The sequence below is a fragment of the Balearica regulorum genome, chromosome 1 (genome assembly GCF_011004875.1).
Source record: "Balearica regulorum gibbericeps isolate bBalReg1 chromosome 1, bBalReg1.pri, whole genome shotgun sequence".
In the NCBI taxonomy this organism is placed as follows: domain Eukaryota; kingdom Metazoa; phylum Chordata; class Aves; order Gruiformes; family Gruidae; genus Balearica; species Balearica regulorum.
The window spans coordinates 51621331-51649170 of record NC_046184.1 but is presented as its reverse complement, the minus strand read 5'-3'; the positions used below and the strand labels follow the sequence as shown (position 1 = coordinate 51649170).

Below are 27840 nucleotides of genomic sequence, written 5' to 3'. Positions count from 1 at the left end.
AATCTGACTAGACTTTCAACCTCAATGGGAAGATTAAGGTAAACTCTATCTGCTGCAATGCCATGACTAAGTATAAGTGAGCTCATGACACAGGCATGTTTCTTTGACACAGACAAAGCAGAGTGAGACACTTCCCTAACAGCTCATCAGCCTTTCCTTTAAACAGACTGTAGGACACCAGAATAACAAGTTAAGCAAGTGAATTCTTGAAAAAATACTGGGCGGTCAGAGCTCAGAGGTGAAGTTTCTTAATTTCCAACAACTCTATGAATAATGAAAAAATTTTCCCTAAGGTCAACCCATAATAGTGTGCACAGGGTAAGGCCCACGTGGCTATACTTCTGGACCAAAAGTCTTTACTACAGGTAGCAAAGGATTCTCTCATGCTGATCAAAAGATGTCTTATTAAATAAGACATCAGATAAAATCAATAGTTCAAGGTAAACCGTTTATGGCCCCATTGCCAAGAGAAATGGGGTAAAACAACTTCTGGTTTGGTTGAGAGAAAAATACTTTTGATTGCTACTTCTTCTAATTGAAAACATTCATGATTCCAGTACAGGGCAGGTCCTCAGTAATTTTTGTGTCTTACATTAGAACATTTTAAGTGCCGAAATTACGGCCTTAACTGTTGACTTATCAACACCAAAGGCTGACAGCATTGGAGGAATGAAGCTGACACACTTGCCATGTGAAAGCTGGTTTTCTTGCTCCTCTAATAACAAGAACACTTTGATCTCAACACATGCCAGGAAAAGTAGCTTGAAAAATGACACAACAAGAAGTATTTAGTGCATTTAGGAAAGCATCTGTAATAGCCATTACCTTCAGAAATTCTTAGGAACAACTAGACTAAGGCTGGTTCTGCAAGCAGCACACACTCCAATTTTGAGTTATCAAACAATGAGAGGCAAGGGAGAAACAACCCTGAAATTTCACAATCACAAATAAATAGCCATGACTTTGCTAGCTGCCAACAATCAAAATTCCAGTCTTCTACCTCTGTACTGCCCCTATACAAATGAAGAATGCTGGAGGATGCAGAGCTACTGGGAGCTTCATGTTACCCAACGTCCTCAGTGCCCTGGAGTTTTGGTATGGATCATCTCTACCAGTGACTTCTGGGATCAAGAACCAGGTAGCATTAGTTCTCATCTCCATGATGAATGCTGCAGAATTCTTTGGATGAGAAAATGCTCTCATGCTGACTGAGTTTTATGTGCATATGGGTCACATCTACAAAATACCGGTTTGAAAGAGACAGAGCATATTGAGGTCAAAATATTCCAGAGGGTAAAGAAAGGCTCGGAGACACTATTCATAAAAACTAGTAACTTGGCATCACATTTGCAAACAGATCAGATTCAGCATGCCCAACTCCCAAACAGAAGATACAATGAATGTGTAGAAGATACAACAGACGTGTTCATTATCAGCAATTTTGGCGGTGTCTGAAGCAGCTGAGTGCCATTCCTTCCTCCAAGGGGCCTAGAGGGGATACCTTTCAAAGTAAGAATACAGATCAGCTAAAGCAAAAAAAAAAAAAGGTCTGAAGCCACAAATGAAAGGCTTAAAAATAGCAAAACACTGAAATCAGCTGCTGAAGCAATACAAAAAGCCAACATACTGATATTCAAAACACCAGAGGCAAAAGCCTTGACACTGGCTGCATGATAGATCTAGGCCTAGACCTGAGGATGAACATGCCACAGAAACAAATCAGAAATCCAGATGGCTTAGAACTGGAAAGATCTCCAGTGCAGACAAATGCCAGGCTGCAGAATCTGAGTACCTCCTGAAAATGCATACAAGTCCTTCAGAGAAGGGTCATTTGTAGACTACATCTAGGAAAGTACCGAGTGAAATACATAAGGGTAGAAGCTGCAGGTAAGTGATAAGCTAACCACCCTGTAACCTAACTCCTGCGCTCTTTTTGAATGAAATTTTGATAACCTGGGAAACTTTCTTTTTTTTTATTAAAGATCTGTAAATTTAGAATAGAACACTGCTCAGATGATCATGATAGAAAATCAACCATTTACCTTAAAAGAAGCAGTTGAACTTTTATCTCATAGCATATCTAAATGCAGCAGGGAGAGCTACATGAGAAATGCACAGTCTATAAAAGACATATGCATGCACTATGAATCATAACTGCATTACAAAAATCTAGATTTATGCATACCCACAGATATGCATGTATGTGAGCAAACAAATATGCACAATTATACTTGCCATATGTCCTGCTTGCATCTATGTGTATAAAAATATACCAACGTAGACATAGACATATGCACAAAAAGAGCTATGTAGTGTTATCCTCATGTAGCCCTACTGCGAGCGCATCTTTTAGAGGCATGTACGTGCCCACACGCATTCACCCTCGCCCGCAGTAGCACATGCTGGTGGGCTGCCAGTTGCTCCAGCACTGCGAAGGGATTTTCCTAGCAGAAAGCTCAGGCAGCTCTGATGCAGCCAACACTGGTGCTGCCAACTTCCACACCACCTTGTGCTTTTTCCCTAAAGCATTAACTTCTAGGAAGTGCTGAAAAAAAAAGAAGTGTTCAGATTTTGGAGAGGTTTTAATTAAAAAGACAAAAAAAAAAAGGAAAAGGAATTGCCGGTGTTTTGGCAGACTGCTGGAGATGCTGACCCAGAACAACCTCCTGGCTACCTCTCAGGCCAGGGGGAGAAGAAGGGAAGTGGCTTCCCGGCCTATGGGATGCGATATTCGGAGGGAGCCGGGAAAGAGGGAAGGGGCCAGGAGGCCGCCGCGGCGGTGCCCGGCGGGCCGGGAAGGGCAGGCCGAGAGCCGCGGGGAGGCGGCGCGGAAAGTGCCGTGTGGGCGGCCGAGGGGAAGGGGCTGGAAGGGGACGAGGGGGTGGGGGGGTGAGGGTTGAGGCAAGGGCTGACGGGAACGGCAAGTGGCTCCCGGAGCTGGTGGCGACGCGGAGACGACAAGGAGGCAGCGGCGCAGCCCCTACCCGCGGCGATGTAGGTCGTGCTGTTGCGGCTTGGCCTCCCCTGCGCCTCCCAACCGCCGCAGGAAGCCCAGGACGTCTCGCAGCTCGGCCTCGAAGCTGTCTACCACTGGGTTGCCCGGCGCCACGGCCCCGAAGAAAGAGGCCGGCGGGGGCTGGGGGACCAAGGCGCAGAGCGGCGACCCGGCGGGCTCCGCCATGCTCCGGCCCGGCCGCGGCGTCGCGCCCCGCGCCGGCGTCGCCAGGCAACGGCCTCGGGCAATGGCCCCGCAGGGCGTTCAGGGGCGGCCATGGAGGTCTCTGGGGCCCGGCTGCGGTGCCGACAGCTCCCCGCTGAACCTCCCGACCTCAGGCTGGGCGGCGGAGGGATGAAATCTGCCTTCATCCCCTGGGGAGGGGCTCTTCGCATCGGGGGTCGGGTCGTAGCCCTCCGGGGGGTGAGTGAGGGGTCTCGCACAGCCGGAAGGGTACGAGACACGAGTCCTCGCACCTCTCCCATCAGGCGAAAGAGCCCTTTTTTTCTCTCAGAGGTTGCCAACAGGCAGTTGAAGAAACTTCATGGGCACCGTGCGCCATGGCAGCGGCTAGGACCATTGCTCGCAAAAGGTGTTGCAGCATGGAGGCTGTTTGCCTTGTGGAGGCTGCTGGAGGAAGCTTGGACAAGGCCGGGAGGTACCTCATGGGACAGTTTCTCATCACGTTTGAACTTGCTGATTATATCACTGAGCAGGCCTACTGCATGACTACAGATAAAAAAAAGAAAGCATGCTAACCCTCTAAACAGTTATATCTATTAAAAAAGGTGGCAAACTAGGAAACAACCAGGCTATATTTATCAATGTTACAGGAGGCGGCCATAGCAACCCATGTGTTTTCAAGACCTTTATAGACATCATTGTAAAGGGGTTTGGGAGGGATCTGAAGGAAACCGACTGTATTGCCGCGTTCATTGTCATGAGTTTAAGGGAGAGCTTAACTGAAAAATGAAAGTGAACGCTTAGAAATGTGGTGAGTGAGCAATGAACGAGGCAGCCAGGGCCAGTTGGAGGCAGTTTCTTGACACTGAAGGGAAGAGGACCAATAGGGAGGGGTAAAGTGAAGACATACCTGAAAAGTGCATCTAGGTAATTCATAATTGACAGTAAAGGAACTGTCCTTTGAACGACCGTATAGATGTAGCATCAGCATGCTGAATGATGAGAACCAGAAAAAAAATGCATTAGCCAGCCCAGAGAAATTATGTGGGAATCATTTAGATACTCTGGGGAATATACAAAATTTTAAATGCATTTATGACTAATGTGTCTGACTCATTTTACACACTGACTTTGTATTATTACCTGCTGGGTGTTTTGTGGATCCATCTCCAACACGTATTGTGTGACTAGGGGAAGGTGTTAGTAGGAATCATTACAGGCAATTCATATGCATGGAGTTAATTCCAGTGACAATGGCTATGCATTTAGGTGGGAGCAAATGGCTGAGTGCAAGAGCAGGTTCCTCAGGTTTCTGTGGAGGCTGTGAAAAACGAAGCCTGCAATGAAAAGACATGGCACAGAGGTGCTGATGCTGGGATTTAGAAATCACTAGGTACAGAGACAAATTTTACAAGACAACTGAAATATGAGAACTTGGCTTGGAGAGCAATTACTGCTACTTTTGAAGATTTCGTCTGTGCTTTGCCACACTAACCAAAGAGCTTCCTGTGACGGATTCCAGATGACTAATAAACACTGGCCTCTTGTGAAAGGCGGCTTTCCCCTGCTGGGGACATCCGTTTCAAGTCCCTCTGAAGAGGTGAGCTAGTTCGCTTCACTAGATGGTGCTGTATCCTAAAGGGCTGATCTTTACGTCCCTGGGGGGATGAAGAGCTGTGCACTGAACAAAGCAACAGTGCCTAGAAGCTTCAAGGGGAACCTGAGAGACTGGAAACAACATCGCAGAGTAAAACTTTGCATATCTCTAATATTTGGCTAGCAGATGGTGAACTGCATGTAACATTAGGAGTTTGAATTGGTGTTTCAGCCACATAAACAAACTGAGTCAAAGAAGAAAATAAGAGAAAGGAAGTATAACCATTTCCCAAAGGGGAGGATTACAGAACTATGTAAAAATAAAGCTTTAAGCACTGGGAAGTTAACCATGGCTAGCTCATGAAGAGTGTTCAGTCTAAAATTCCTGGGTCAGAGCTCAACAGAGTCCAAGTATACCTCCTGCTAGGTGAGGTTTAGTGTAAGGAGGGCAGTTGTGACCCTCTCAGCACCCAGTGTGGAAGGCCGTGGAGAACCATAGCAAGGAGCTACACTGCAGCAAGCATGATGGCATGTATGTTATTTCAATTTTGGATGCTTACAATATTAATTCCTATTTTACTGTTCTGGAGAAGACTCACATTTACATTTCAGATAGTCTTCATCTAAGATTTAATGTGTTGAACATTTGATGGGTACAAAAGTCAAAAAGGCTTACAGTTAAACAAATGGAACTTTTTAACTTCAGAAAGATTATAGATCCTTCAGAAGCCTACAGTGTACATAATCTGATGTTTACAGAGAAAAGCTCTGTGTATACAAAACAGTAAGGGAGTGATGGCTATTGAAATTGCAATTGTGGTAGCAGAATTTCCTCAAAAAATGGAGTATACATATCAGTGCCTGTACAACTTGGAAAGTTTATAGTGATTTTTTTTAATTACCTATGTCCCTACACCCTAGAAAAATGTGATTTGTTGATTGGAAGACTAATGATTTATTCATTATTGGTAGGTGACCATTTAGATAGTAATCTGGATTACGGTAAAATTATTGATAAACTAGGGGAGACAATGGTCTCACAGGAGAGTTGGCACAGACAGGATCCCAAGAAATGGAATTTAGGTAAATACATTGGCCCAAGCAGAGCACTCATAGCAACCTGTGATTTAATATCACCAGGTCAGACATGAGGAAGCTGCCTCAGAAACAGACCCACAAAGAGTTAACTTACTAAAAACCCATATAGGAAGTGTCTGCTCTCATGGCTATAGGGCCAAGAGTAAGTTTGCGTCAGAAAGGGGAAAAACTTTGCTGCTAACTCATCAAGCTGCCTGCTTCCTTCTCATGTGTCAGTTCCACTTGTGTGAACAGCAGTGGAGTTACTAAGAGCCAACAAAGGGGAGGAAACACTGTACGATCACAGCAGAATTGGGCAGGAAGAGTGTCCAGTGATATCAGGGCTCAGCATCTGAGGTAACGTCTGCTAAGACCTATTTAGTCCTTCAATCAAAGTTTATTTCCTGTGAATAATTCTGAGATGCATTTTCAGATCCCTTTCTAGGATGCTTGTAGCAAATGTACACCTGAATTTTGGTGCCTGTAGATTCTGCTGCTTGATATTCAGACAAGAGGCAGTCATGGGTGCTGTGTTACCAGACTTTTGCAGGGTAACTTGACAGTCCCCAGAGATGAAAGAGCTAAATTTATGTCATCTCTTCCGTGATGCTTTTAGAAGAAAACAGTCTGCATTGAGGTGATTCTGGGCCATTGCTTAGCATTTTCAGGCTGATAGGCTAATGAAGACGTGAGACTTTAAAATAATGTTTAACATATTTATGGACTAGCATATTCAGAAGTGGGATGTGCATTTACTCTAGTTGTGGTATGCCTGCCTAGTCACAAGTGCCAGTGAGAATCCGGTTTTTCCCCTTTCAGTGGGAGTGCATTGTTGGATTTAAAAAACAGAAGTAACTCTAGAGAAAGAAGCAGTGGCAGGTATGGGCTGATTCCTATGGAGAAACTCAGTTTGTGCGTTAGGCGGGAAAACATGGTCAAGGACCAATAGAAACAAAATGTCTTGTATGACAGTACAGCATTTGCTATTCACGTGGTACAGGGGAATCAGATATGATGCAAAAGAATAGCTCTAAGCCGCCTCACATAGGTCCTTAAAAAGCCATCAGATAGCCGGAAGAGGTAAACTAAGTTGCTGAATGCCAGGAGCATACTTTATAAATGTCATGTCCAATGGGAGGACAAAAAGGAAGAACCTGTACTAAGCTTACAAGAGGCAAACCACTTGCTGGAATTAATGTATCTTTCAAATAACTAACTACGGGAAGCAGTTAGGTGCAGCAGATATGCAAGTTTCTTGCTGTTGAAATCTGTGGCACTTGTCTGTACCTGCAACTGATGAGACTGATGTGGGAATACAGAGCTTTTATGGGCAGCTATGAGGGATTATGCTGTCATCATTTCCTTCCCATCCTTCTGCCCTTCGTGTTTTAGGGCTGTTTGGTGGAGCTGCTTGTGGCTTACTGATAGTGTCTTTAGACTCAGATGGCTTACTTAAATCTGCCTTTACATTCAAACAGAATTCATGGATTCCTAACATTATCTAAGGGCTACCTGCTCCCTTTCAATGGAAGAGTTAGTAAGGAGGTGAGAGATATACTGTCATGTTTTGACAGCATTTTTTTTGCTGTACCATGAAGAAACATGTCCTGAATTAGGTGCATGTCTGACTGCAAAGGTAGGGAAATGTGAAAAGATGGTGGAAATGGCTTGATAGCAGCATTATAAAAACCAGCATCTACAGAGCTGGAGCCACCTAAAGAGGAAGGATTGCACTGCTTTTCAAACAAAGCAGCAGATCAAGTCCTTTACTGAGATAGTGACACATATTTGTAAAGTATTCCAGTGCTGTTCCTGTCTCTGAGCAGTCTACAATGTTTGTCAAACAATGGAATGGTCTCTGAACTCTGGAACATACATTAACAGAGTAGCTGAACCTCGTGAATCTTTTGACAAGCAATTGATGTTTTTTTAAGATACGCTGAAAGCAGATCTGGGACAGTTTTAATGCAAGTGAATGCTAAGAGAAGGAAAATGCTAAGTTTTTACTTGAAAACGGTTCTTGGCTTCATTTCTAATCTAGTGCGTCAGTGTAGTAAAAGGAAAGGGAAAGAGTGATCAACACAAGAAAGAACTGCAAGGACTGAGAACTGCAACTGCCAGGTTCTTACAGAGCTGTGTTAGAGTTTGGGGTGACAGTTGTCACTGTGTTTTGGTTGTATCATATGCAAGGTTTCAGTGCCAAATTCTAAAGACAAAGTGTAAGCTTTCAAGGTTATAATATCGAAGTAATATATTTTTTTTAATGTGAGTGTGAATGCTCACAAAAAGGTTTTCTCAGTGTCTCTTTATTATTAGGGAAATGTTCTTCAGCATATAGATGATTTTCAGTTGATTTGTGGAAATGTGTTCTATGGGAGAAGTGATCTTGTTCGGTTGATTTTATTTTTTTTTCCCCAAAGAAAGTGTAGGAATGTGTAATATTTGTGTGAACAATCTGTGATATTTGTCTCACCCACTCAGGCTGTATTGCTATGCACTGAGTGGGTTAACAGTCTTTGGGGAGGGAGTTGCAGAAGGTTTATTATATAGCTGCCTGAGTTTTTAAGAGGTTTAAGTTGAAACACAACAGATTTTGAGATCTGCTTTATGGACTTAAGTACCTAAGGTAGCAATTGGACACTAAGTCCATTAGTGACTTTCCAAAAGATAGAACTATTGCTTCAATGAGATAGTTTGCCTAAAATTCCTGTTATTTTCTTTATTTGATTAAGAGATGCTTTATTCCAGTTTACAAGTACATTCTACTCAAGTCATCAGTTTTGGAAAGACTTCCAAATATTCCCACAAATACTTCTTCTGAGGGTGTACTAATTTTGGTTCACTAGACAGACCATGGAGGTAAACTTCTTGTCTCACTCAGAAATCTTGTCTCAAATCTCAGGAAGCTGTAGGTGTTCTTCTAATGAAGAAACTATGCCTAAGGCTAGTTTAGAGTGATAATAAAGAAGTCTTGTGCAAAAGCCCTCTAAATCCCTTCCAATCATGAAAAGGTGAAAGTCTGAACAAGATTTTTAGTGATGTGCATGAAAGCTGCATCTTAGAAACTAAATCTAGAGAGAGGCCTGTACTAAATACAACATCCAATTTATTGAGCAGAGACAGGCAAGATGGTTATATTTTCTATGGAATGTGAGAAAGAAGTAGCAGAGATGGAGCGTGGAAATGAATTCAATTTTAGCTGCATTCAGCTTAAGCTGATTGCTAGGCATCTAGTAGTTAAGATTTGATTTTGGAAAAAAAGCAGTGACATGTTTTGTTTAAAACCATCATGCATTTTCTTAATTTCACAAAGATTCTCAAGACAAACTTTAAATGAGAGGAAGCGTAGCCTACTCCAAGAAATAAATTTGTTATGAAACCCTTCCCAAATCTCTCTTGAAGCCAAATATGACAGTGCATTTTTATTCATATGCTCCTGATGCACATTTGCTATTGTAATCCTGAGCTGCTACAAATGCTGTAGATAGAAATCATCTTGGGGAAATAACACTATTGTTTGTATATATAACTCCTGAGCAGCCAAATGCATCCTTATCATGACACTTTCTCTGTGGTGCCTTTGGTCTGGGAATACTCACAGGATCAAAATAGACTCTTCTAGGAATTAACCACTGGCAACAAACAAAGGGAGACCTAAAATAACCTGGTGATGACCTCCAGTATTTTTAGATCAATGCATTTCTGTTCAGGCCATTTTTTATTGCATTACAGTATGAATTTTGAAACTTTTTGGCATCACTGTTTCCATTTTCCATTCTTATTAGTTTCTCACTCGCTTGCCAGAACATTTCACTCCAAAGTCAAAGTATCTGCTGATTGAGATTTGTTCAAGCAGCTGACAGAAATTGTTTTGGGCAATAGCCTGACCTTGGACTAGGAGATTTAGCAGCTTGGAAGTTAGCAGTAGAAAATTATGCAGTTTGGAAGAGTAATTTGTTGGTTACCTTATTCAAGGAAGTTGAAAAAATATCTTTGTCTTCACGTACTTATTTGAGTATCTTATATTTTTCAGCAATACTTAGTTAATTCTATATATTTTCTAGGTTATTCTTTCTAATAAGCAAATAAGGTCTTTTGAGCTTTTGGTATATATTATTATATTGATATATATTATTTCTAATAATGATATATGTAATTATGTCATTACGAGCTTTTATCTCAGTACTTTAGAATTTTAGAAAATGAATGTTTAAGAACAAGTAATTGGTTTGCATTCTACATACATGTGGGAAAGTTATTTGTCTAGTTTCTAGAATAGTGGATCATGGGCATGTTGGTTTTATTTCAGTTTAAGTAAAAATTAGAATAATTTCTTTTTAGAGCAATTGGTGCTGTTGCCTGATTATATTTTACAAAATAAAAACTGTCCAGAAACAGGATTATATGTTTCTCAGTATATCTATAGAAATGCAAATACTGGATCATTAAATCCCTAGTAGGGCTGTAGGAAAAGCTACAATATCAAAAAGTATAATGACACTAAAGAAGAGTAAATAGTTGCGAGAAGGAAGATTAAAATCCCAGACTTGGTACCAGCTGCTAACAAGAATGGGTAAAAATGCAGATGTTTCCCACAGAGATTCTGACTTCTTTTGGTGGTAAACCACTGGTTGGCACTGATACATAAGCCTGCAGAAATTAAGCTGGAGAGCAGAAGTAGATCTGTTAGAGCTAATATGGTTGAAGTAAGCCTTCCTTTAGCTTTTTTTTCCTTAACACTTTACTAGGCAGATCATTATTTTTAGTATTAGTTTCAAAAGGAATAGTAGTATGGAAATGCTTAATGGGAGTGGAGTGCCTTTATTAAATAAAAACAACAAAAAAAAATACTCTTCCTGGTGTTTGGTCCTGCATCTCATAATCAGTGTGGCAAGTGATTTCTAGCTTTGACTGCAATAAGTTTGAAATAGCTGATACTTTTATATCTCTCTTCTTTTTTTGAGACACCCTTGTTTGCTATGCATTTTTATTATGATTTCTATTTCATGCCTAGGATTTTTTCTGGTTTGATTTTATTCAGATTGTCTTTTTACTAGAAGTTTTGTCTAGGGCTTATATTTAACAACATTTAGTCTACTTTAAAAATATTTCAGAATTTCATAATACTTTTATTAAAATGATGCTAAATGTCAATAGAGTAACTTGGAAACATGGTTTTAACGATAGAATAAGATAATTTAAACCTTCTTCCTCACACTGAAGGACCCTCCACAAAATTGTAAACATACCTCTCTTAATAGGCAGACTAAGTGAAGTTTATTAGCTGTACATTTGAACTTCTCTCTGATGCAGTGAGAACTCGGATGGAGTAGTATTCCAGGACTGAGCTGGACTCATGTGAAATTTCAGGCTGAGAGCTTTCTCTTTTGAGATGAACAAAAAGGAATGCAGAGAAACGGAAGCAGTGAAAGATACATACCTATATAAAATACCAAAACAATAACAGAATACCGGTCTCGGTTATTTTGTAATTCAATAAAGATTAGCTTATGTGCCTTAATGTAAACTTTCATCTAGCATCAAAGTGTAACAAAGAAAAAATTAATAAAACAGTACTGGCAAATAATCTGTAATATATACAGTGTCTTGGGAATCCCTATTAAAGAAACAGTGATGTAATTTTTGGAAAGTTATGTGAAGAATCCTTCAATTATCTTATTAATTTGCGACCTTACACATGACAATTTTCAGGTCTGTTTTCAATATCCCTATTACAGGCTTTTAGAGAAAAAAGTCAATAGGTCTTAATTCTTGCAGTTTCATCATTCTGTTAAAGTAAGAAACGGCCAAGCTGACAACTCTTACAGTATCCATTTTCTAATGAAAAATATTCTTTTACTTCCCATTCTCCAAAGATTACTCTGAATCCATGCAATTAGCCCCTACAAATATATCTACAGCACCATCCATTCCTTTAGCATAGCAATTGGTATTGCCATTTTATAGAACACAAAAGACAATTATATACATTATATATACAACTACATACATTTCTGGTCAACATACTATCAGTCTGTTCTTTACATGTTTTATTTTCGTCCAAGAGATGCTCTATATAAAGTTGTAATGTTTACCCTTTTCTCCCTCAGAATTTCAAATGAGAAAGATCAAACTATTGTCTTTTCTCTACATGATGGCACTTCAGGAAAAATAGAAATCACTATCAGCACTTTACCATGTTTAATTGATGCAATAATAAAAAGCATGTAGACCTTGGCCACATGAATGTAGATGAAACTTTGGTAGCAAGTTTTGAAAATTTTTCTAAAATGCTTTCAAGTGGACATACGGCTCTTCATCTATTAGGTATGGATATATTAAAATGGCTATTTTTTTACTCAGTGGATCTACTTTGTATACTCTGGCATATCTATTACATTTAGAGACAAAAGCATGGTATTTAACTTTGTAGAACCAAAGTAACTGAGCTAGATTTTATTCCTTCTTCTGAATAGTTAGCAATAGAGTTGCCTAATAGATTATCCTTAAAGGAGCAAATTTTGCTATGTTGTACCTGTATAATGCTATTATAAGACTGATGGAATGATTCCTTAGAGAAGATAGACACAGCTTCACTGAAACAAAGCATTATACATCCATCTGAGTTAGCACAAAGGTAACTTAAATATAATTTAGTCATCAGAAACATAATCGCTATGTATCAGACATGAATAAAAAAGCCCCAAGGTAATTTGTAGATCTGAGATTATGGGTGCATCTACATTAGCAATTTGGTTCGGATCAAGAGTGCACTTTTGAAGCATCCCCATCTCCTGCACTTGTTTCACGTTATGGAGTAATCTTGAGCGCATGGATTGAACTCCTTCTGAATGGAACTCATTCAGCGCTGAAATGTGCGCTCCCCAAGCACACCTGACATCCTCCAACTAGTACTGGAGATTCTGTCTCTAGGAACAGACTAGAGTGAGTTCAAAGTAAAACCCTCAAAATGTGCATTATGTGAACATTTGGTCCCCAGGACTGATTGTTTCCCAGTACAGATTTGCTCTGATTGCACTGCTTTCCTTGTTAATACAGCCATAGCCTACTTTGCTAATTGGGAAACAAAATGGTTTGAAGCAACATGAAAAACAATTATGCCATTTCAGGAGAGTTGCTTTTTAAAATATCTACACTGAAGGAAAAGCTGCTTAAGAGACCACTGCTACCTACACTTTTCTTTGCAGAGAGAGCAGAAAGAAATTGCTTACAAACTTTATGCCACAAGTTAAACATTTTTCACTTGTTACAGAAGTACATCTTAAAAAGCTGAAGAGATTTCCAGTATCTCCTCAGTGTCATTAACATTGCTGACAAGACTGCAGTGATTATACATATGTAACAAAACGTGCCTGCACATTGCATGTGGTATCGTATCTGTTTCAAGGTTAAAGTTTACAAATAGGGCCTGTGGCCCTGGTTTGTAGTTTGTCCCATGATTTAGCTAAGAAAAAAGAACCACAACATTAAGCTCTGCTACAAAAAGTGTTCTCCAGCTCTGGAATTACAATGTCCTTTTCTTTAGATCTTTGGTTTATTTCCTTAAAATAAAAAACTTTATGCATCATGTACTTTCCTAGAAGCCTCCATTTTTTCAAGGCTACTCTTCACAGAGACCACTTGTTTGCACAGCTCTGTTGGTAGAGAGCAGATCATTCACAGACTGGAGTAAGGCTGAACTCCCTTTGGAAGATTCAGTATGATGGCTCTGTTCATACTGTTTTACTACGATCATTTTCAAGGACTGAGAGAATAGAGAGCCTGCCCTGATCCGTACTGTGGATTGTAAGGTTCTTCCAGAGAGCCCAGAAAAAGAATGTGCTTCTCTCTGACTTCTCAGCACTTATGTCATTTGTAGTTCACAACAGGCTGATAATTCAGGGAGAATGAATATCGGGGTGTTTTCAGGGAGGAGAAAGAGGAAATGAACTGACAGGTGCCATAATGCCAAATCCCAATTTCAGTGAGAGGTCAGAAGACTCTCTCACCAGTCCTGATCTGACATCAGAGACAGCATCTGAGCCAGCTCTAAACGGGCTTAGCCACTTGGCATAGCACTGTGCTGTGTGGAAATACCAAAACAATGTAGTTACAGCAGAAGGACGAACCAGAACAGTCTGTCTCTGAAGTCAGTGTATCTGGGATCATGTTGTGTTTTTCTGACAGGGTGCTACTTTGCATAGTGTGGGTGCACATTTAATGGCCAGTATTCATTGTACCACAGGTGCACAAAGTGAAGGATCTGGGAACATAAAAATAAGATGACAAGATAGATAGAAGAAACTCTTGCAACTGGGATGCAGTAGAAGACGATGATTTGCCTTGGAAAGCTCAAGGGCTGTAAGATGCGGCATCTGGCATACAGGGAGAAGGAACTGTAGTAGATGATAGTACAACTTATGTTGTAGTTGTACAGGATGGAAAAGAGCATGCGAGTGGTATTCTGTTTTGGGGGAAGAAGAGGAGGGGAGTCCAGAGAGAATATGGGAATCCACAGTAAGCACTGGGCAGGGAGGCAAAGACAGAAGTCACAAGGAACAGCAGTGGAAAGGACAGGAAAATGGGCTGCAGCGTCCTAAGTGCCTATGATGTTTAATCAAGAGGAGAGTCTTCTCTTAAGAGAAAAGAAATCATGCCTCGAACACTGATGGAAGTAGGTCCGTCAAGTATAGCCCCAGAGGCTGCTCAGGAGAATAGTAAGAGACAGTCTGGCCAGAACAGGGAAAAACATGAAAAATAAAAAATAATATCTTCACAATTCTTCCTAAAAGAGACACTTTCATATATATGTTTATTGCAGTTTGGGTTTTTGGGCAAGGAACAAGATTAAGCTAGCTGTGGCAGACCCTAGGCCTCAGTTTCTCACATCTAAAATCAGGCCAACTTCCCTTTGATAACAGCAACCATGCCTAGTGACTAGCTCCAGTTGCCTGCATGATAGCGATGGCTGTCTGCCTTCACACATTAAAAGGGGGCTTCCTGGCTCATTTTCTAGGGAAAAGGGCCTTAATTTGTTATCGCAAAGCATATGGTATCAGTATGGGGGGGCGGGTGTTTGGGGTTTTTGGTGGGTTTTTTTTTTCCTTTGGAAAAGCTTTTGCACCATGTAAAAATAAAAATTGAGATTTTCAGGAAAGGTGGGGACTAATGGTACTGATCCTACAGTTTCCATTATCTAAGATGTTTTTTGGGGAAGCAGTTGGAGTAGAAGGCAGAGAGTGGGAGTGCTGAATGGGAAGGTGAGGAGGTCAGGCAGATCTCCACCGAGCAGGTGGAGCTCCCTCAAGCCTCTGACTTATATTTTCTGAGTCTGAGAATTAGGGTTGATGGTGACAATTACATATGCTGGGTACAGCAGAGATCTGAGATAATGAGATAATGGTCTTCCCTAGGAGAAGAGAAAGGCAGTAGCTGAGAGCAATAGAAGCAGAAGGTAAGAAGAAAGGAAAAACATGAAGTGGGTGTAGGTCAAGGCATATAGTTTAGCAATGGTGCTGGAATTTCAGGTCTTTAAACCTCTTCAACAGGTGATGTTTCCTCTCTGGAGCTCTGTAGCTATTAATATGGAAGAGATACATTAAAATGTAGAGAGGCAGTCTGGCACTTAGTCTCTGAGAAGTTTGCAGACAGGGACATGTGGGAAACTTCCTCAAGCAAAGTGCTTTGCCCTGGGGGTATAAATGGTGTTTCTTCAGGGTTGTTCCTAAGCAAAGGGAGCTGGGGAGGTTCAGGCCAAGATGATCTTTTCTTCATTAGTGAGCTGTAAGAGATCCCAGTGTGTTTTGGAAGGCTTGAAGAGATTGCTGTTCGTAAGTGTCATGGGATGACTTTTCAGGTTCACCCTGTTGTAGCCTGAATGATTTGATAATGCCTTGTCTGCACTACACATCTCTTACAGTCTAGGGATGTCTCTGTACTTTATTAATTTTCCTGGTAATACATTTGTTATCCAGCTTTGGTCTGGTGACTTCATTTTGTGTCCTATTTTAATTTTACTTTTTTTTTCTTTTTTAATTTTGCTGTTTAGTTTAAGGTGATTACTACATTTTAATAACTGAAATTACTGCAGCATTTTGGAAGTAAACAGTTGATCACTAGTTAGACTGAATCAAATTTCCTTTAAAAGGCCGATTACCCAATGACAGGTCACATGCGGGGTTAAAGAATATCAACAGTAGCCTGAAACTATTCTACACTGTACTATTCAGTGAGTAGATAAATTTGTTACATTTCAATACTAATAGTTTCTTGGGCATCATTATTATATATGAATTTATTCTTTTTTTTTTCTGTTCTGTGCACTTCTGCACCACCTCTATTATTATAATAATTTAGTACATCTCTATCATTCCTTTGACTATTACTTTCAATAGAGAATACCTGAAAAGTGGACACAATTAGATTACTGAATAATGCAAACCACAAGAGAGATTTACAGAGAGGAAAAAGAAAATACATGCTAATGGCTAATTCAGCCCTCATTAAATACAAAATGTAACATTTATGATACGGTTTTCAAATTCCTTAAACATCCTGTATAGCCTATGGCCTTTGTTTCAACTGCAGAACTGTGCAGCCCCTCCATTTACAGTGCACAATAACTGTTCAGAGGAAGGGAGATTTTTGCATTTGCAGATGCATATGCATTCAGTAAAATAGTTTCCAGCAACTGCTGAGTAAAATTCCAGTTCCGCAGATCATTTCTACCTCAGTGGGACCTGCAGAGCTTAGAAACACACTGATTTCTGAATTCCCTTCTAAAAATCACTCTGATGTTAGAAACATTTTTTTGTTTATCTCAAATCTGTTTATCCTGACCAACACCTCATCCATCTTCTCTTTACTAGTTATTTAACATCCACCATTAGTGTACACTATCAGGATGTTCCAGTGCAAAGCACTAAAAATCATCATGGTGAATGCTTGTATCACTCCAGAACACTTACGATTTTAAAGACTGGACCTATTACAAAATAAGAATGCTGCTTCACTGTTTGCAGAGAGCTATATTAGTATGTGGAGAATCAAGCTCTGCAATCCAGCTGTTTCCTGATATGCATCTCTTCATTGTGCATGTCACATGAGTACGTTTTAACAGGATAAATTGAAGCAAAATAAATATCTTAATTTTTACTTGTCTGGGTTTTGAGAGAAACAGGAAATACAAAAGGAAATTAATACATCCAGCACTCTTGGGTAATAATTATTAAAAATAATGTTTGAAAAACAGTCACACAAAGAAGAATATATGCAAAGTCAGAGACCACACTGACCTCCCACACTGCAAAGTTCTTCAGAATTACTGAAATTATAAACAAAGTAAAAGCTCTTCTTTCTCAAACAGCCGCCTTGATGTCACTTGTTTCCACATTCCGGCTTCTGTCGCTGCATCCCACACTCTCTCTGTTGCTAAGTGCTTTAGGCTTCTGCAATATGTTGCAGCAGCTCCCTGTTTCTCTCAGATCTCCAAACGTGCTATCATCCAAGAGCAGAATGTCTAGGTTTATCTGACATGGAAAGAAAAAAAGATTAAACTTTACAAATTACAGCTTCCTAAAGAACATGAGAATTTTCCATACCAAAAATGTCTTTGTAATCTTGCATGCCCTTTCATAACATTTTGGTAGAACATGTTTTCAATTCACAGTAGGATATGTGATGTATGGGGGCACGTTATGGCTCCTGGGAGCAGCTATAACTAAACCTTGACTGTAAGTGACAATAGCGGCACAGAGTACTTGCAGAAGTTTAGATCAGTGCTGTCACTGAGCTATGCAAATAAAGCAGTTCATAAATAAATGGAAATCATAGGAAAGGGGGGGGGGAAGACAATGCAACAGCTAAGAATTTGTATCATTTTGTAATTGGATTAGTAAGTATTGACTGTTAAATCTATTCATCACTCTGGCTTAAACATTGTTTGGTTTCTTCTATCCTCGTAGCGGGCACATAGTAGCTTCCGTTTAGGAGAGAATGATACTGTCACAGTTATTCACTCAGCTATGTCTGGTTTTTTGTTGGTTTTTTGGTTTTTGTTTTTGTTTTCTTGATGGGTAGGCATCTTATTGAGTGCAGTTTTCAGCCCCTGTTTTACCCATTCTGGGGTACAATTCCACAACTCTCCCTGTATCTTTAGCTACGGTACCAGCATACCTACTACTGTGATTGCCGGCAGGCTTTGCTGTATCTCTCCCATTCAAATTAAGATGAGCAACATTAATAGTGATTAAAGAGCTGCCTTAAATGCTAACATAAATCATTAAACTGGATGCACATCCACCCTGTCAAATACAAGAAACATTCTGGATACATATTTATGTTAGATTTGCCATATTCCAAAGCCAGCTCAAGGTGCAGGCAAAGTAGGCAGTATTTTCATGAGAAAGTAATTCAGTATATTAGGACTGGATCAGTAGAATGAAACAGTTGATACTGAGGCACCTCATTTTTCCATGATATATGTTTTGGGGGTTTATTCGGTATTATATTTAGCCTGATTCCCGGAGCCAAACACCTCCACTACACATGTGTTTCAAAGCTTTCTGAGGAGAAAAAGTGTTAGGTATGTGCTAGAGGACCTTGTGACGATGCAGTTCACACGCTATTTTAGAACCTGCTGTCCCCATTAGCACTAGGATGCATGTGGAGCAGATTTGAAGCAGAGCTTCTGTTTTCATTTCCTCCTTAAGGAATGTAGTTTGTCTGCACCAAAACCACCCTGAGAACTGAAACACCACATGGTAAATGGAGACAATGACAGGATTTTCCTCCAAACTGCACTATTGCTTTGAAACAAATTGCTAATGTAGACACAGCCTTTGACAGCTGCTGAGGGCAGCAATCTGCCAATTCCACTAGGGCCTAGGAGAGATCAGCTGCTTTAGGCTGAATCTCTTCCCTCCATATAGACCACCTTTCAATATCACTGCAGACCATCTTGCTCTCCCATCAGTGCTCCATCTTCTTCCTTTTCCCACACCCACCAGGAAAGGTGCCTGACCTGCCCCATTTCCATCCATGTGAAAGATAAAGGAAGTGGACTGTGGCTGCTGAAAGACGACGCAGGCTGTAGAGTGAGGACTGACAACGGCATGAGACCTGAGCATGGAGATGCCATAGCCACAGAGAACTGAGGGAAGAGTGTCTCTGGGTGGGCATACATAGGTTGTGAGAGAGGGGGGTAAAAGCCCCCATGGCTTCTAAAACTCTTCTGCTTTTTTTCACACCTCAGCCTCCTCTTCTTTCACCCTCATTCAGCCTCCTCAAACAACACCAGCAGTTCATAGTACCCCAACATTCCCCTGGAAGAAAAAAAAAAAAAAAAAAAGACCCCTCCCAGTGTCCCCATTTCTTACTCTGAAATAGCTCGCCTGCTAGTGCTACAAATTTTGATTAACCACACAAATCCAGAATTTTTAAAACCATGTTTCAGCAGATGCTTTCTCTCTGCCTCATTCTCCCCCCATAGAGGGAAAGAGAGTTTCTTTTTAAATCTGCCTGGTTTCTCCTGGTTCCTAGGCCTCTTCTTTGCCTCCAGACATGTTATTTTAATAACTGCATGCTGAGACAAGAGATATCTTGATTCTGTCTTCATTCCCTCAGTTAGTCTGGGCCTGAAACCAAAGCTGATAACCACTCTTTCCCTTAATCAAAACCCAGGATAGGATGTTCTGTTGCTTGGTATCTTAAAAGCCTCTGTGGAGGGCTGAGGTTAGGACACCCTCTACTCTACAGTAGTGTTAAATGGCCTGGGTTATTTTGAATCAGAGAAGAATACCAGCCAAGGCAGACATTACTCTCAGCTGGGATGCGGCAATGAATGACTAAAAAGCAGTCTAAGAATCAGCTGAAAAGCATGCCTCGTCTCGTCCCTTTCTAACTGGACAAAATAATGGCATGGCCCCCACCCAAATCTGGGGCTGAGGCCCAGGCCAAACATGTAAGGTCCACATAGCCCCTGCACCACTCTTTACTTCCTACTGCTTTTTCCCTGAAGCACTAGTTAAATTAAGTAGGTTTTACAGCGTAGTCATATGCTTAACTTGCTAATAATCAGGGTAAATATCGACACGGTGCTGAGAGAAGCTCAAATGTCATTGTAATTGTTCCCTTGGATCACTTCAGCGTGGTGAGGAACAGCGAGAACAAAGTTGGGTGCCAGAGGACAAACAGGTGCCCTACAGCAACCACGGGGAGCTGAAAGGAGAGAGGCAAAACAGTAAGAGAGCTGGTAAAGCTAGGGTCAGCTGGAGTCATCTAGCTGGACTCTGACATGGTGGAAAAGGAGTACCCAACAGAGCAACTACAGATTCGCATGAGGTGACATCAGTGACAAGATTTTCAAGATTTTTCTATGTAGAAAGACTGGGGGGAAGAAATCAGGGGCAGTAGCCAGAACAGTTTTGCATTCAGGTGACAATAGCCAAAGGCCAAAAGTGTTGATGTTCATTTGTTAGTATCCAGTTAAAATAAAACCAAAAAATAACCCCCCTGACTGTAATGGACAGCAGTTTGACATCTTTGCTGAGATGCTCCTATGAAGGCCAAAGAATAATGCAGGCAGAAGTGACCTGTATCTCACGTGTAAGGAGATCCATCTAGGAAGCACCGAGACATGTTGCATTGCAGAGCTGTGCCCGCTACAATTACGGAAACACAATTCTCATATTCCCTGTAACAACTACAAATGTCTCTTTAAGGGTAGTATACACAGATGCAGTGTATTCCCTGAACTCTATTCTTGGTATGTTACTAAGATACGACTGTTTCTATGGAGAGCCTATTGGTGGGCAAAATAAACTGTTTTGATGAATTATAAAAAAGGTAAATTAATTTTTAAAACAAAATATTGCATGAGAATGCTAATGATACGAAATCACGCTAATATTGAATTTCAAGTACATGCTTTCCCTCCTCTTTTTTATTAGTTTCTAATAGACATTTACCCTAAATTCTGTATGGTCTGCAAACTGATACAAATTAGTATATGTCCTGCAAAATACTTAACTAACTATAGCAGCCACCTATGTAGTGGCTACAAAAGCTCCAACTGAACATTTGTTTATTTCTAAAACCTAAGTATAATTGTACAGCAATTTGTTGTGGATTATAAGTATCTCCATGACCATGAATATGCCATGTTGTGAAGTGAACAAAAGAGCTTTGAAATAAGAACGGTAAAGGCAAAGAAGGAGAGAACACGTAAGTACGTTAAATAAAGCTCAGCATTTAATTTTAACATGCTTCTGTGGTAACAGCTAGACTCTACAGATGACAAGTAATAGATATGTGGGGGTTTGTGGCATTCCTGCTTCTTTCTTGTTTATAGCTCTAATTATTTTATACTGTGCTGAAACAGACCTTGAAAAATGCTGTGCTTGACTTAGAGAACAGTTTAGTTAATCAATCAATGATTTGGCAAAGCAAATAACAGGAAGCTACACAAAAAGAAATCAGTGAGGAAATCCACAATTAAACCACGTGAAATTTATGAGTGACCTCTTCTTTTTTTATCTTTACATGTGTAGAAATTCTTAATCTCATTTGAAGATATACTTTGATATTTTCAGTATCACAAATATTCCATATGTTACATATTAGTTTAATCAATTGTCTTTTTTCTGTTTCTGCATAAGAAAACCAGCCCAGGATCAAAATTCAACCTTAAATGTACACACAGAAATGTAAAGTTTCTCACAGGCACCTAAGAGGACGCTTTTCTTTCCATGAGCAGGTAGAAGCTGCCATCTATGCCCTTCCAGTTGTATGCTACCCTTTTTTCTCTCTCACTTGGTTGCAGTCTTCCAAATCTCGCACCAACATATGAATGTAGACACGGCTGCCTAAAGCAGGAGGATTCATAGGACAGCAAAAATTAGTTAAGAGAAGCCTGACTGATCTGGCTGTGCTGATTTAAAAGAAATTACAGACCACACCACTTTGTCCCTCCCATCTGCCAGAGGGTACCATCCTCGTAGGAGGCGAGGCAGAAGAAACTATAGGCATCTGACTCACCTGCCTCAATGTCCTCACTGGTTGTTAAAGCTAATTGCCGCACTATACAGAGAAACAGGTACAGTTCCTGTCTCCTCTCAGGGTGTAACAACTTTCAGCAGAAGGGTAGGGCAACTAGCTGGGGCAGTAATGCATTAAAAAGTAACATCAGAGTTCTGCCTATCTATCTACCCTGCATAGTTAGTGTTGCTAAGATTACAAGACAGTAACAGACTGCCGGGTAAAGCCCTACATCTACTTACCTCCTAATTTCCTGCATTCTTTTTCCATATCTTCTCTCTTGCATTCTCTTTCATCCATCCCAGCTCTCCTCCTGTCCCCATCTCTTACCTTAGTGCTTGTTTTGCATAGACTATCTCCCACTGACATCTCAGAAGCTCCCATTCTAAATCTGAAAGCAGTCCAGACAGCTAGCTGCCAGTGCACAAAAAACTCCAAACAGTAGCTGATCTGAGCATGCACAGCCATCTCTAGAATAGAGAAGGAATTCTCTACACATCAACAATACATCGTATACCCTTGACTTGCGGGTCATGGAACAACATGTGCAGTACTCAGTCCTCCCTACAGTAGTCTGTTTCCCTCAACCCATTTAATTCTGTCCCCAGACTTCCTGTACTTTGTTTTATCTCCAACATCCACTATGTATACTGGTTCCATTTCCATATGCCCTTTCTCATACTCTTCATATTCTCTAAATTGGATTTAAGCTCCAGTCCCCCTTCTTTTATTCCCATATCTCTCCACACCTTCCTGTCCAGCCTTAAAAACATACATTTGAGAATGATCTGGTTACATCTTCACTGCAGCAGATACCATCTTTGCTAGAACAAACTTCATTTTTATGTAACAGGATTACAGGAAAGTAACCAGCTGTCATGACTGAAAGAAATTTCACTTAAGTCCGAAAACTCTCTGGAGAGAGCAACCATTACAATAAGGAAAAAATCAGAAGTCTGACACCTATAATCTTCTAACTGTGGGAGTCTCAGTGTATTTTGTGCTTTATTTTCAAATCCACTAAGTACTTTGAATTGGCAACAATACGAATGTTCTGAGACTCACTGATGGCATTTCTAATCAATTCAGTGAGTAATGACTGCAAATTTCCATGAAGCAATTTACTTGCAAGGGAGAAAGACGCTTGCTATTCTGTCCAAGACACTGAACCTGCATGAATGAAAAAGAGGAGAAGAATAGGAGCCTCTTTCCCTGCCATTTCAGATTTCTGTTTCACAAAGAGAGAAGTGTGTCCCTGACTGGTACCTGAAAAGGAGAGGCAGCAGAGGTGTGCACACACAAGTGACCAGCTTTCATTACCTGCAGATCTTCATTGTTTCACTCAAATTCTTTTCACTGGTTTTAGTCTCCAACACAAAATGTAAACAAAGTCTCCAAAAAATCTTTCTTTCACTAGGCTAGAGTTTCATAGTGACCTATCTTCTACTGCAGGAACCTCATTTTTAGGTAATCTACAGAAAATAACTCACCATTTCCTATCAGAGCATGGTAACTGTACCGGGTTAGGGTAGGCCTAATATCTTTGGGTTTGAAAAGCAGGATGTCCTGCTTTTCAGAGCAGTAGCAGAGAAATAAAGGAGTGTCTAGCCATTTGTTTGCAAAACAGGGCAGGAATGGACAGAAAGAGTCTCTCTCTGTGCCATTAACTTCCTTCTAAAAGGATTAACCTGACTCTTGCTGAAGTTAATGGAAAGAATTCATTTATATTAGTTGGAGGAATCTCCAACTAGAGAAAAAAATTAATCAAGAAAAATCAAGCAATTAAACGAGATTTTCCACTAAAACAATGCCCCATATCCCAAAAATATGCACAACCTGTAGACACTTTCTATGCCCAACTCCCAGAAATGCCGGGTATAAATAAAAGTATCAACTCAGATATTGTAAAGTCAGAAATTATTATCTGCATGAATGATAAATAATCCTCAAAATTTCATGATACAATGTGTAAGGAAATGAGAAATAATATTTAAGTAGCATTTTGGTAGGATGTTGTGAAGTTACCTATGGGAACTGAAGGGTTAATCAACATAAAAGAATAGGGAAAAGGAAAGAGTGGACAATGGTATGTCATGTATATGTCATGTCATATATAATAAATATTTATATGCTATAAAATGACAAAATAAAGAGATAAGGGGTAAGCATAGGATGACACAGACCTTCCAGTAATGGTAATCTCTCCAGCAGTTATCAGTCTCCAAGCACCAGTATAGCTACACAAATGCAAATCTCAAGTGTGGGTAACAAACACCCCACTATTTGCACTTTGGGTACTCTTCCCTGCTTACGAAACAAGAACAAACAGTTGTTTCCCCTGTTTCTATCTGAAATATACAGCGCAACTAAGTCAATGACCAATCAGCAGTTACTCAAATCATGGTAGAAATGGCTACAGTTCTTGTCAGCAGAAGTATATAACTCTTTGTTTCTTGCAAGGGTGACCACCTTCTTGTTGCTACTTCCTGCTTCCATTCATTCAAAGAGGAAGGGGTTTTGTCTTCCAGTGACCTTACAGAATTTTTTTTTCTTTTTTAGCCTAGAGGCGTGCAAATATTACTTTGTACTAAATCCAAGTAACCTGGAAAATAATTTATATGAATACCAGCTTGGGATAAGAAAGCAAGAAACTATCTTAATTTGATTATTTTAAATGGATTGGAAGTTTTGCGTAGGTGGAAGACGATCATTACAGAAAGGGGTGCTACACAGAGTAATATATAAATAGCTCATGCTGTGAGCAGAACAATAGCTCTGTTTCTTCTCTCAAAGCACAGATACAATTAGTTAGAGGATATGGCATTCTTCAGAAATTTTCGGCATCCAATAGAAAAAAAACACAATTGCATTTCAAAACAAAATATTGTATTTGAAAATCATTTCCCCTTTTAATTACCTGCCAAGACTTTCAGTCTTTCCCCTGCAAATGAACACATCCCTTGCAGCTGAGCACAATGCTTTCCCACACTGCTGGCTGGTTGCGAGGCTGCTGACTCCTGCTGCTGCAACACAAAATCCTCACCTCAGCTCTTGGCAGGCAAGTAACTGCTTTCCACATACATTGTGTTAAAAATACATATGTTTCTGTAAGGTTTCCATCTACCATTACATGAACGTCACTGATTCAACTCCTGTACTTTTACTGTCACAAAATAACTACATCCTTCTGTTCAATAAATGCAGAGGCAAAGCCAGTGTATTCATATTCAAAGCAGGAAATCTTGGTCCCCTGACAGCGCTGTATTCCTACGGCTGGATTTATATTCTAATGGCTGATGTACATTTCATCAGATTGTCCAGTGGCAATAATTCATTCCATGTAACCTGGGCCTACTCCTTTCTCGCTGGCTTAGAGAGCAGACCTATTGCACTCACCAGCCAATCCATCTTAAAACTAGTTTAAAATATTAATAATCATGGTTAGCTAGATGGAAATATGATTGATTGCTACATATTTGACTAAATAATAAAACAAATCAATAGCTATAGTTATAAAACCAGACTCATGGGATAAATTAATCAAAATCACTGCCTATGTTTCAAACATGTCTGTCACTCAACCTTGCTACTGTACCGTCTTTTGTCCAGATGTGAAAGTCTGGGGGGCAAGGGTAGTGGTAGATGCAAAGGCCAAATGGCTATCAAGTGTTATACTGTCACAGACTCTTCCCTCTTAAAAACTCATCATTATCCCCATTACAAGTGGAAAAGCCTGAAATATTCCCATTGCACTGCAATCGGTGTTGACCCCTTATTTCTCAGGTGACTCATCCTAACTATTTATTTTTTGGTTTCTTTATTTGTTTGTCATAATTACTTTTCCTGTCATAACAGAAGTATCAATGGCAGACATGAATATGTATAAAGTAAAACAAGCGCATTTTACTGGTATTTTTAATATTTGAAAACCAAAAGATGGCTTCATAAACAACCCACCTTCTCCCCATACCTTATGGAACATAATTTACTTGGAGGTGTGCAACAAATGCACTTAGTGCTGTGCTGTCTCAAGAACTTGTTTTACAAATCATGTGTATAATAACAAATTTGCACACAATCATTTATAATGATATTACTTACCCAAAACAGCCTTCAAATTGAATAAGATAAAACAAAACACAGATCATCTTGTTAGCATTCAAAGATCAGGAGAACTGGTAGGTCTAGCGAGAACTGGTAGGTCCTGAGCTTTAAAGGAGATCCATAAGGGATATCTTTGCATTACCAGGAAGTTCAAAGCTTGAATGTCTGCTTTCTCCACGTTATTAAAAATCCCACAAGTTTTGCAAAGGGAAGGTAGCTATCCTCCATCTCGAAAACATTCAGAAACTCAGTAATAATTTTTTGTCTCTCTAAAAAGCAAGTTTATTCCTGAGTCATATTTATTGCTTTTTATTCTAAAGTGATTTCAGCAAAAATCTACATCAGCACGAGCAAAGTGAATTTCTGTGCATGTAAGAAGTGGTTTCATGGTCGCACTCCTTTTTTTTTAGAGAAGAGCAAGTGACTTCTGCTTACTGGGAAACACATTTGTCTGCGTTCTGGTTCGCTTGTGCTGCTGTAAGGGTGCAACGGAGCTGGAAGCAAACGAATTTTCAGCTGGCACTGCTCCTGCAAATGCAGCTCCCACTTGGCCCTACTGTGGAGAAGGACTGGCTAGAATAATCTGCACATAGACTTATTCAGGATCAGGAGCCTGAGGAACTGCAAATTAAAATCCTGTCCAGTCTCCACCTAGACACAGCATAGCGCAGACCCACCTGCAGAGCGATGGAGTTTTGGCCTCCCTCAGCATACACAGGAGTGTGGCGACACAGACTCGAAAGACCTGTGAGTTAGTTCCTCTTAAGGAGCCGGTGACGTGGCCTGGCACGGCCAGTCAGTACCCACAGTCTGCGTGACAATGGGAGATCCAGTTTGAGAAGAGGTCCCGTGGTTGCGACACCAAATTTTGGCTGACAAAAGAAAGAGCAGGCATGCAGCCAGGATCAGCAGATGTCCAAAAGGGAAACCCCCCCCCAGAACCCAAAACAATTTGCCAAATTCTGGCCTAAGTGTACCTACAAACTCATGTCACTAATATCACTTAAGATTTGGCCTTATTGTTATATTTTGTTCTTTGTGTGGTGTAAATATGAAAACAACAGATAGTGCAGAATAACCAGCTCACAAGACTAGCTTTTAGCTTTTAGGTCTTGTTCAGTAGGACACAAAGCTAAAGAAATTTAGGGATGGAAAGAGCCGAGAAGTGAGGGAATGCAAACTGCATCACTTTGGGGGGAAGAATATTCCAAGCACAGGAAGGAAGCGCAGTTGCTGCTGGCAGAGCGATCGCAAGGGAGACAAGAGGGATGATACAGGGACTGTGAATGCAGGAGACAAAGGAAAGAAAACACCACAAGAATAAATATGGAAAGGATGTTTTTGTAGCTAGTGAGTTAGGAATAGATCTAAAAAGCCACACGGCTTCCCTTAACTTCAGTTACTGACTTGTCGGGCGGGGGGCGGGGGGGCAGGGGAGAATGCCCGCTACCTCAGAGATGGGGTAAATCACCCCGCAAACCCAAGAGGAAACACTGCCAGGAGCCGGAAAACATGAAGCGAGCAAAGGCCCCTTCCCACATTGCCCTCCCCGAAACCGCTCGGGGAGACCCCCCGGACGGCCAGCAGCGAGCAGGGCCTCGGGAGCCTCCGCCGAGGAGATCCGCTTCCTCCCGCCGCAGGAGCAAGCTGCCCAGGACTCCTGAGGAGGGAGCAGCAGCGCCCTCCTCGGCTGGGCCGGGTGCTCCCCCGCGGGGAGGGCGGCCCGGGAAAGGCTGCTGCGGGAGCCCCCAGCCGCCGCCCGGGGCATTCCCCGCGGCGCAGGCCCCGGGCTCCGCCCTCGGCCCCCCCCCCCCGCCCCGCGCTGGGCCGCCCCGCTCCCCGCGCAGCCA

The 27840-nt window shown here is 40.9% G+C and overlaps 2 protein-coding genes and 1 long non-coding RNA gene across 6 annotated transcripts in view; 1 reads left to right on the top strand and 2 right to left on the bottom strand.

Moving 5' to 3' along the window:
- CFAP54 (cilia and flagella associated protein 54) overlaps positions 1-3196 on the bottom strand; it is a 118526-nt gene extending 115330 nt beyond the window's left edge. For 3 of the 4 annotated variants that reach the window (XR_012834705.1, XM_075749212.1, XM_075749219.1), the window contains exon 1: positions 2985-3181. Coding sequence is in view for 3 of the 4 variants with exons in the window: in XM_075749212.1 (XP_075605327.1) it covers positions 2985-3181 (197 nt within the window). In the remaining variant the exon portion in view is untranslated. Of the gene's footprint in view, positions 1-2984 lie in introns of all 4 variants that reach the window. The other variant, XM_075749202.1, reaches the window with a different exon arrangement.
- A 2900-nt stretch (positions 3197-6096) lies between these two features.
- Positions 6097-27840, top strand: part of CDK17 (cyclin dependent kinase 17) — a 118046-nt gene continuing 96302 nt past the window's right edge. Inside the window, exon 1 of the mRNA XM_075749141.1 lies at positions 6097-6208. The gene's annotated coding sequence lies outside the window, so the exon portion shown is untranslated. The remainder of the gene's footprint in view (positions 6209-27840) is intronic.
- Positions 17243-26800, bottom strand: LOC142601094 (uncharacterized). The gene is made up of 3 exons (XR_012834698.1): positions 26668-26800; positions 24804-24909; positions 17243-17379 (listed from the first exon to the last, which is right to left on the bottom strand). It is a non-coding gene; the product is annotated as an uncharacterized LOC142601094 (long non-coding RNA).